The 11,395-nt window shown below is 43.7% G+C and overlaps 1 protein-coding gene across 1 annotated transcript in view; it reads right to left on the reverse strand.

Annotated features, from left to right (window-relative positions):
* Window positions 1-8,483, reverse strand: part of LOC131284416 (adenylate cyclase type 6) — a 43,232-nt gene extending 34,749 nt beyond the window's left edge. The window contains exons 1-3 of the mRNA XM_058313270.1: window positions 8,370-8,483; window positions 7,680-7,910; window positions 1,093-1,189 (exon numbers count right to left, since the gene is read on the reverse strand). Of these exons, the coding sequence (XP_058169253.1) occupies window positions 1,093-1,189; window positions 7,680-7,910; window positions 8,370-8,483 (442 nt within the window). The remainder of the gene's footprint in view (window positions 1-1,092; window positions 1,190-7,679; window positions 7,911-8,369) is intronic.
* Window positions 8,484-11,395: the final 2,912 nt, after the last annotated feature.

Raw genomic sequence — 11,395 nt, forward strand, 5'->3', positions numbered from 1 at the left:
GCCAGGTTCAAACTATGGCAGACTCTGGATGGCCTTGCCGACAGCGCCACATGGTTTATTATTAATTAATGTAATATGAATTTGTAATTAATGTAACGGCACGAGCGCGGGGGTGGGCGTCTGCAAGACATCAGAGTCTAATTTTCCCTCCGGGCAACATTTTCCAACTTCCCTATCCCCAAGGGTGCGCACTCCGGGAGAGCGCACCCAGTGACGGTTTCAAGCAAGTACGACTAGAGTTGTGCCTTATGAATCTTTTGGCGAGATTCATTCATATGAATCTTTCGCCTAAGATTCGTTCAGATGGATTCATTAATCTTTTGGGATTCGAATCTTCAAACGTTTATGAATCTTTCGAATCCTTAATGAATTTTCATAAATCTTTCATGGATCTTGGACGAATCTACGTGATTCTTCCATGACGAAAGAAATCCTTCCAAAAAAAGGTGATCCCTCTGCCAATTTTTTTGCGCCTAACTTTTCATCTTTTGATGAATCTTTGGGATTCATGAATCTCTCATTAAAAGATTCATGAATCTCTAAAACGCAGAAAATCATTCAGATTCATGAATCTGAATGTGAATTACACAACTCTAGGTACGACAGTAAGGAATTAAAACAAAAACCCGAATGACGGCCCTTTCCCCTGCTAGCATAAAAAGGTTTTCTCCAGTGAAAATTTCTTCTCTCTCTCTCTTTCTCAATATCGTTCTACTCTTGGGGCATCGTGGTTCAGCGGTGAGCGATATGCGCGAGAAGCGAAATTGTTATCGCACCGAGCGATAATTCTATCGTATTCAATTAGGTCCCAGCTATGATTAATACAATTTGATAATGATTTCCCTGTTGGGCTACGAATTTCCCGCGCGCGTACACGGCGGCACTCGGCGACGAGGACGTTACCGGGCCAAAGTAAACGCATTTCCTAACGAGCCAAAAATTTGACGAATTATTCCCCTCGGGAGGTGCCGTTCGAGGACTTCATCAAAAATAAAAACCCCGCGCTTTCTATCTGCTGTGCATTTTTGCGAGGCGAGTCCATTTCGGTGAAGGAGACATCTAACGGCCTGCCCACACTCCGAGTGTACCTACCTGCGCCACTGTAAATCTGGAAGCTCTTCTTCCGTATCGATGGCGTGCCGGAGTAGTTGGAGTTCGTGTCGTCCAGGTTGAACGCCGTCACGCCGGCCTGCGAAGCGAGAAGAAGGAGAAGCGTCAACGACACAACATTTTCCATTAATTTTTCATCAAAAGAATAAACCTAAACAAGCGTAAAGTGAAGATTTAATAAACTTTCGAGGAAGCGAACCTAAAACACACTGCTCAGTCCCGACCCTGGGCCGGTCGCCGTTTTGCGTTCCTTGGAGAACGAGAACAAACCGTATCGGTGCGAGGGGGGAAAACTCTGGCAACAATCCCGCGAAGCGGGAAACAAGCAACAACCTTGCCCCCGAAAAAACACAAACTAATCCCGAAAACTCATTCACCGTCCGCTAATAAACGGTTCTCAGTTTGGGCGCTCCCGCTTGCTTGCTTGCGTTTGGGATCGGGCAGAAAATTTGCACGGAGGTCACCGGAGACATCGTTAAATCTTTCATAAATCACGCGAAAAGTTAATCCGGTCCGAGCTAAATCGAGTCAGCGGCTCGGCGTCCCGTAGCAACTCGACGCCGCGGGTCCACGATCGGCAGGCCGTTAATGTACTTTTATGGTACACTTTTATGACTATCTTATGATTAACTTTGGGCGGTGTTTCTTTCCTTTTCGGTTGGTGTACAAAAAAGTGACAAACAATCTGGAAAAGTTTTTCCCCAGAGCTTGGAGAGTAATTGGACTTGCAGCTAGTAAACGGTTAATAACGTGACTAAACTGAAATGAAGAATCATAATAGTTTAACGACCAGAAGCTTGGAACAAATAACTTTGAGTGTTAAGTGCAATTGGGATACTTATTCCAGAATCAAAATACCCTCAGGTGAATGTTTTAATCCCTCTAAAGTACATAACATAGCGATGTAATTTCCATCGACTGCATTAAACCTCGCAACTGCAACTGTTATCTTGTGAAACCATGCAAAAGATGCAAGCAGGTGAAAACAGTTCCCAACGTAAAGTACATTTGTTAAGCTTAACCTGCTTAGGGATAATCTTTTTCAACTTCTATATCAAGGAAGAGGTTGATGAAATGAAATAATAAGAAAATTCAAGGAAGAGGTTTAATGCAATGCAAATCTAGACTTGGGCGAAATTCAAAACTCTAGTCTTGTGCAACGAAGATCAAAGAATTATGAAAACTTCACACCTTAGCTAAGCCCCCACTGAACAGCTGAATGGTAAACGTGGTTATATTTATACTAGAAGCGACAAGCTAGTGAAAAATTGCACCACATCTTCTTCATGTCCGCACACCGACGGTTATGGGAGCCATGACACAATGCTTTTTCATTTATCTCCATAAGCATAGCCGTCCGCTACAACGGAAGAACTCACACGGAGCACCGGTGATGGAGCGACACGGAGCTATTTGCTTCCTCATTTCACGCAAATTACCATTTCACCTCGTCCTTTCATTCTTTCGGCAGCGTGCCAAGTGTCGCCTTTTCCTTCGGTAAGCCACCGTATAACGAATGGCGGTAACGGAGAAACCGTGTGGGAGAAGGGAGGTGAGAAAAACGTAAACCTATTCATCATCCTGATTCCGAACCTTGTTAACAGTGATGGCAACGTGCTTATCATCATTATCACATCCTTAGCCGTGTGGCTTGGCTGCCGCCGCAACGGAACGATGCACTTCCTGGATGCTGGAAGGAAAAATGCACCCAAGGAGCTGATGCTAAGGATGCAATCCGTCCGATGTATTTTTGCTTGGAGGAAAGTAAGCATCATCCCCGCTTAGCACTAACTCCGCAGCATAACGCAACCAAAGCCCGTTTGATAGTGCGGTAGGAAACGTTCCAAATTTATAATCCGCTCCATTTTTTTCGGTATGATGATTTCTTGCTTCACTTTCCGTAGGTTTTTCTCGTTTCACCGAACGACGAGCAAATTACTTCGTGAGTAAAAACCGAGGCAGATTGAATGCACGGTGAACGCTTCGGTTGGTCGGTGCACACACTGTTGCATATGGTAGGATGAATTTCATTTCACCAGAAACTACACACTCCGTACGTTTGGTGGGCTGCATTGTTGCGGACATACACCATGCTTTAGAAGTAATACGTTTCACATGGTTGTGTGTGGGCATTTGCTAGGGCAGCATAAACATAGTTATTCAGGAAGTTTTAAAAGCGCTTCCGTTACAACTTCACCCATATGTACAATTTTATTCCACGAAACTCCTAATACGATAGAAAATTCTCTTTTCCTACCGTGTTTTTCCATGGACGTTCCAACCAGATTACAGAAGGAAGAATATTCACTCATAAAAATGTGAATTTTGAATGGTAAAACGAGAAAACATTCAGCACAGCAATAGTTTTGCATTCAAGCGTGAGCATTTTTGCACAAGTACTAGGAATATTTGTTGTCGAAAGAGAACATTCTGTGGGATTCATAGAAAAGATGCTTACTTTGTAAAAAAGTGGAACTTTTACAGCTAAATTTTTAGTTACAGCTGGTTTTGCTTTGAATTGAGAGTTATGTATCCTAATTCTGCTCATTTAAGCTGCACTGCAGCCGAAAACTATTCTACGCAAGTAGTTGCTATTTAAAATTCAACGTTTTATGTACGAAGTATTGATATTGGGATAACATGACCCATTTGGAAGAACTACCGACAATACTCTCCACGCTGCAATAATCAAAACTGTCATTTACGACGAAAAGAGGCTAGTTATTTGGGCAGTTTTAAAAAGGCAAGTTTTCATAAAAGATTCTTGGAGGAATGCATATGTGTATTCCAATAACAATTCTTAATGATGTTTAGGTTTTAAAAACTACTTTAAAAAATTAAGTCGCTCACAAACGATTTGAATGCAGAATACTTTCATCGGCACAAGTACAAAGTCAATTTTATCCCGCACCAATAAAAGACTACGAAGATAATGTTTAAAATGCGGATCTTTGTTTTAAGAAAAAAATCATAATTACAGACACTCACCGAATTACGACTTAATAATCAAATACCATTATTGTTGTTGCTCTGTAATAAAACAGCGATGCTTTTAAAGCGCTTTGATTCCGCCACTCGGCTTGCTGTGCAGTTTTACTGCCCTGCTGTCCTGCTGATGGCATCTTAGATAAATTGTAATTAACGGGGCCGCAGCGAACGGAGAGCGTCTTTTAGATGTCGAAATCTCATTTCCTTTAATTACCCTCACTACTGCTAGTGAGCGCTGACGTCGCTTTGAACGTACACATCTACCGGCCGCACTTCCGCACAGCAAAGCAGCACCGCTAAATAAAAAACCGACGCATAATCACTATCCACCGCGATGCGTCCCGCTTCTGCTGGCAGCTGCAGTTCAAAATACAATAAAATTATAATTACCATCCCCCCGCCAACGATGAAACGAGCCAGCCGACCGCAAAATGGCAATGATTGCTTTCCAAACGATCAAGCGGCGCGGGTTTTACTGCAAATGCGCTATAAAATTTGGAAACTGTCCAACATAAACAGCGAGCGGGGGTAGGTTGGATGTTGAAACGCCCAGCCACTACTTACCCAGTGGAACGTTTTGTCGATTTCGGACCATAAAAGTGTTGCCTCAAGTGTTCGCCGACACTTCCGCCGCGAAACATAGAGAGGCCATCTAGGAAGAGGTAGCCAAGTCGCCCAAACGGTTGGAACAGGAAGTGACTCTACAAACATCATCCAGTGTGTTTCTTTGAGCGACTTTTATTGCCAGTTTTCTTCACCTTAGCGCATTCGTTTACATTCTATTTTTCCCCCTGAACCGCATGGTGGAAAATGATTTTATAAAAAAAAACACACACACACGCACAACCATACGAACAACTCGCTCGGAAAGCGATAAAATATCACCAAACGTCAAGTCACATTCTCCAAGGAAGCTTTGCGGAGATTGTGACCGCCTGGCGGCTCGACGACAGTCATCTTCCCGTGTGTTCGCTTTCCGTGACGTTAAGAGGAGGCTATGAAAGCTTTCAGAAGATTATAAAATAAAATAGAAATGCTTAGACACCGAAGGAAACAAAAATCCACCAGCGCGTGGACGGCATTTTATGACCGTGTTGTGTTACGGGAAATCGGCACTTTAAGCGGGTGGAAACATTTTTGAATTACATTTCGTACTTCGTTCCTGTAAGTTCGCTCTGAAATCTGGGCGCAATTCGGGAGGGATTTATTTTAAAAGCTAAATTTCCTTGAAAAATCTCCAAATTTGTAGCCAGTTTTAGCTAGGTGTGAATGAAAAGGAAAGCCTGCGGAATATTTGCAGCTCATGGGAAACAATCTTGTGAAAACATCTCCCACTACAATGGACCTACACGTTTAATGGTTGGCTTGTACCTTTATATCTTCGACTCTACAGTGAGTATCGCGATTGTCCTGCACACGCGTTCGGATTCTTTCCACTCGCTTGCACAAACCATTACTGAAGCCAGGATCTGAATTTTTTGACGCATGCTGCAGAACGAAAAAGCATGAGTGTGTTCCACGTTAACACGCTTTATCGCTTCACGTGCATAAAACAATTACTTTCCTTAAACGCTCTCTACCACAACGAACAAAAGGAGGAACACTTCCAGAAGGGAAGTGGGTTTTCCATGGGGAAATGGATCCTCAAAGCTGTGCAGGGAAATTCCTGTGAATGTCCTTTGGCGGATGCAGTAATCGCCTCTATCGCCATGCTGGTGATGCTCAAAGCGATATGATAGCGACCTCTCATAGACCGAGGGTTACTGGAAATCCACATACACACACACACATATATACACACAAACATACTCCATTGTGGTTGTCAGTTCCAGTAAAAGCAGCTTGAAAGCATGTCCTGTTGGGATAAGGACTCACCCAGCGAACAACGCGCTCCAGGACGTGCTGTTGGTCGATGGAAGCTATTTACCAACTTTACATCGCACCGTTTTCGGGGATGATCGCTGATACACCGGGGGAGGATTTCACTTTTTCCAACGGATCACCTCGCTGGCCGTTCGTTCTTTTTGCTCCGACGCAACGCGTTTGAAAATGAACCTGAGTAGAGTTTCGGTGAAGTAAATGATGAAGCTTTGATTTTCCTCCTTTGGAAGGCATAAGCCTGCTTTGCTCACCACAGTTCCACAATTTGATGAGCCAACATTTCATGGATCCAGACGAAACTTTGTGGATTTTTTGGAAGAACTTAATTTACTTTCGAAGCTTTGTCACAAAATTTGGTCTCCAATCCAGAGTCCTCTAACCGTTTCGATCGTTCCGACCGGGTTTGTTTCGTTCGACGGCGGTGTGATGACGAAACGTTTTCACACACTCACCCGCACGCTCGCCCGCATCGACGCACGCACGCACGATTGCATTGGGTGAAAAGTTTAGACATCCTTTCTGGCCCTGCGTCGGATAACATTCCAACGTATGCAAAGCAGTTCTGCTGGTGGCGCATATCGTTCGTTCGATGTCGTTTACATTTTATTAAATCTGACTGCGAGACGCAGATCGCGCACCAAAGGTTACCGTTCGCAGCCGTTGCCTTCGTTGGCATCGGTCCGGAGAAAGAATGCGTACAGCTAGATCGTAGCGGAGCCCTATCAGCCCTTCATGGATGCTGGCGTTATGGCATGCGGAAAAGCTCTCAGAATTTCACAGCGACCTGCTATTTAGCATTCCCGTGGCATCAGCCGATACGCGTCGTTTGCCGAAGGCAGGAGGAAGCAGATGAAGCACAGCATACCCAACCCACCCGAAACGAACGAACCAGATGGAGACAAACGTATAAATCCGATCGCAAACGTGTGGCAATGCCGAATCGCTCGATTGCATATCACCGGTTTCGATGTGTTTTCGTACGGGATTGTTAGCTAACCGATTCATTCTTGAGCTTGGGCGTGATGGGAAAAGGGGGAAATGAAGCTAGCGAGAGGAAACGGTTCGGATATTCCTTTCTCTTATGCTTGATGATGGGAACACTCTGGTTGAAGCACGTGGCAAACGTTTCCGCACACCGGGGCGGCTTGCAGAAATTTATTAATACCATGGTGGGGTTAAAGTTTTTCCGGCTCATTGGAGGCGAACTTTCCTTCCGCCTCAAAATCTGGGGCACGAACGAAGCAAACCGGCAACCAACCAGCAATGTTTTGCCACCAGCATGATCGATTACATGGAATTGAGTTTAGGGTTTCTCATTGTCTTAAAGCACAATTAACAACCTGAAGCCGGAACGGAAGTGAAGCACTTTTGCGGAGAAGCGAACATTCGGCTCGAAGAGGCGCTGAACGAAAAATGATTTCCATCAAACCGAAAGCGATCGATTTCGCTGATGCAGGCACTCAATATTGATTCAATCTTCCTGCACTCCCGGAAGCACCGAAGACGTTGAACAAACTCGCAAAAATCGTACTACAACGAAAAATCAGCTCCAAGCCATTAATCATAGATTGTTATTGCTATCTTATGTGCAGGTATGTTGTGCAGCTACCTTGCCTAGACCTAGAACGACCATTGAGTGCTCATACCTGCCATCGGAAAAAGATACCAGTGGAAATACACTTACACACACATACACTTACCGCTATGAGACTGCTGCTGATCGACTCCTGGCCGCGGACGTTCGATTTGAAGTGCTCGATGACCTCCCACTTGGGCTTCTTGGGCGAACTGTTCTCGTGTATGGTCATGGAATGTGCCGGCGACGCCGACTCCAGCTCCAGCGTGACGGAGGACGTGGTCTGGTCGGTGGGCTGCTGGCGCAGGGACGAGCAGCGCCGTGCGAACTTGTTCTTGCGCAACGACGCAAAGTCCTGTGCCCGGGGATGGTGGGTTTGTTGTTGTTGCCGTTTGAGTGATGGTGGAGGTGGGGTGGTGGTCGTGCCGGTTACACGGTGAATTGAGGGGGGAACGAAAGAAACGAAACATAATCAACAAACGTGGAAGAGAGTGTTTGGGCTTTCGGCCAGTGTCTTGAGAGGGGGGGGAGATGGCGGTGTCGTGACTTCTATTTCTGGTGAGATTGTGTAAGGTGCCCAAACGGTGGCCCAAACGGTATTTCAAACATGTCACTGGGTGCTTGAGAAAAACCAAAAAATAAACGGCAGTGACACACACACACACAAATACACCTAGCGTGCGCCCCCCGTTCCCCCGAGGGAAAACGTCTGAAGTAAAGGTCACCGGAGATTCGGTCCGGAATTGCCCCACGAATTACGTTGTACGTAATCGGTGGTGGTGGGTATATTTCTGTTCATCCTTACCGAACTTACCAACTTGCCATCGTTGCTGCTCTTCTGTTTGATGCGCAGGGAAAACCGTTTGCTCCAGTCTCGGTTCTGGTTTTCGGTCGAAAACGAGCGTAACAGAGGAAGCGGTGACGTCATGTTGATACGTAATGCAGAAAGGATGCTAGTAGAATCTGAAAATGAAAGAGGATTAAACATTAGAAGAAGTTGGTGCTATTTTGCTGTTAAAGTTATTATAAAGGCAGCAACAAAGAGGAACTATCTTTTTTCTCGGACTGAAGAAATATTATGTTTCTTATTACATCTACGCTTACTAAGACAGTCAACGCTGACTTGTGTGTTATCATAGTTAGCAAAATGGTAGAATAACGATATTCTTTTGAAAACACCATGCGCCTCCATTTCAATACAAATTTGGATAAAAAGCTTAATTAGTAGTATTTTCCCTTCAGTTAAATGGATGTTTACATGTCAAGAAAATTTATTTTATTTCATATTCATACTTGATGGACTCGAACACGAAAGTTAAACAGCCGTAACGGACATATGTATAATATTTTGCAAGGGTATTTCAATATTTATTGATATATTCAGTTTCAAATGAGTTTTTTTGAAGGATGTATTATATATAAAGCTCAACATTCTATTTAAATATTTAATAGTTAAATACTGTGCAACATGTTTTTCACAGTATTTTTTTAAATCTACCATCAAGTTCGTCACTACATTAATTCGTCTTTTATTCTAAGTTGTTTTCAAAGACAAAAGCAGCGTTCGGTGTAATGATGGAAATCGTAAAGGCGCACAACTAAGGAAGCAAATTGCGAGTCATTAAATTTCCCAATCCCAAACCTGGTTACAATTCTCTCGTGGAGTGTAATGCTTTGCCATTGACGGGGTAATGAATTCGATCTTCGTATCGACACCGGAGCACCATTTAGCACTCCGAGAAGAAACTTGCCATTGTACCGCCAGAAGTACTATCTAAATAAACTTGGTCCTTCCCATTACGCTCCCCTGGGCGTCGGAGGGCTGCGGGCGAATCGCAATCCACGCCACCGTGTTGCGTCGGGAAAATGAAGTTGTTGACTTTGTCTTCCCCAGCTGGCATCGAAATTCGTCACGGGAATGTGCGAGCGAAAACAACACTGGCATGTCTAATTGATTTTGCACCGAAACAAACCGTTAACTTCACTTCTCCTTCGTTGCACAGGCACGCCAAGGGGAAGCATTCGGAGGAAGGAAGAAATACTAAGTAAATATTTGCTTTTGTCAGCTAAACTCATTTCCAATCCGAAATTTCTTCCTTCTCCCGAGCGGCCGACTTCGGCTTGTTCTCGCCGCCACAAGGGTCATCATTTTATCTGCCAGCATTTTTATGCTGTCTTCTGGAAAGCATGTTTATGCTCGTTCGTTCTTTTATTTATTTGTTTTCGTACACGGCGTAGGACGGTGATATATTCCGACAGCCACAATAATTGAAAGAAAACTTTTCGCTTACTATCACTTACAGTGCTCGAGCCGAAATGCCGGAGATCACGCGTAAGTTCTTTCTTTTCCTAGAACCGTTTGGAGTTAGCATCGCTGCTTTTGACAACCTTTTCCGGAACGAGGCGCAGCCTTTTCGCCTTCAGCAGAGAATTTTCTCTCGATTTCCACCTTCCATGACATGCAGAACAAAAACGTGAACAATAGTGTGGGACTCAATCGATGTGTTAGTATGAAGCGATACCGAAAAGGCCAATTTTGCATTACTATTACTTATATTGAAACTTTCACAGTAGAAAGTATAGGATTTTCTTATTGGTTATAACTATCGTTTGAAGTTTTTGAAGATGAACTGTTTAAAAGTTTTGATTCAATGATAGATTGAAAAAACGTCCTTAAAAAATAATGACGAAACGTGGCAGTATTTTTTTATTCGTTTACATGTTAAACACTGTTAAAAATAGCATTATTTGAAGCATGATCATGATTTAACATATGAATATCTTATAACTAATGATTATTAGGTGTACCGACCAGGTGTTTCTTCGAGTATCAACAATGATTGGAACCCGCTCAGAGAGCACGCTCAATTATGTTAATGATCAAGATATTACTCATTCATTGTAATGCAGATTTGAACAATGGAAAGTCTTCATTACCTGTACAGTTCCTGCTCTTTTAAGTTTTATTTTCGCATCCTGTCCCGGGAAATATTCATATCGTTCAACTTTTCCGTTCGTTTGCGAGAGCAATTCGGTGAAAACGAACGGATGCATCGCCAAAGCACAAATTTATGATGCCAACAACAATACCTTTGTTTGATCGTCTGCAATCCGTGCCCGTCCCCTTTCCACCGCAGACGCGCCACGTGGCGCGACGCTAATGAAGTCTTTGTTCTACAAAATTCTCCGAAATAAACTTTCTCATCTACTAGCTTATTATTATTATTCCCAGGAACGACCCCAAAGTCGCTGGACCGGGTCAAAAGCAACGGAAAGGGATTTCTCGCAGCTTAGCTTCTTGGAATGGCATGTTTACTCATCCTCTTGAGCCGCTTTGTTTCGCTCGGGCCGGTTTGACGGTTGCCAGGGGCCGTTGGCCAGACCACAAAGTTTGTGACCACTTTGCGGTCGTACAAATATTAGCCCGTCGTGCCATACCGTGCGGCTCCATTTGTCTTTCGGACCGTTAATAATAATACACAACAAATAAAACGAGATGAATTCAGTGTGTTTAATATGTCTACGCTGTATAAGCTCACTATCATCGCTGTCATCAACATCACGCGTTTGAACCACAAACTGGGATGCACAACATTGTGTTCGATGTACCAAAATAGGTTACCAATCTCTGATACGTTAAAGCTCGGATGGTTTTTTTTTTCTGTGCAGTACTTCGTGCCGTTAAAACTAAACCAAACTAGCGAACATTGACTTTCGCTATCGAACAATGGACATACACAATGGAAAACTGGTTTCAATGAACCCCTTTCGATATGGTCGTCAGGAAAAATTATACTTCGATCTTACATTCCCGCTTCTCATGACTACCAAATTCCTCTT

This window comes from Anopheles ziemanni, chromosome 3 (assembly GCF_943734765.1).
Source record: "Anopheles ziemanni chromosome 3, idAnoZiCoDA_A2_x.2, whole genome shotgun sequence".
NCBI lineage: Eukaryota > Metazoa > Arthropoda > Insecta > Diptera > Culicidae > Anopheles > Anopheles ziemanni.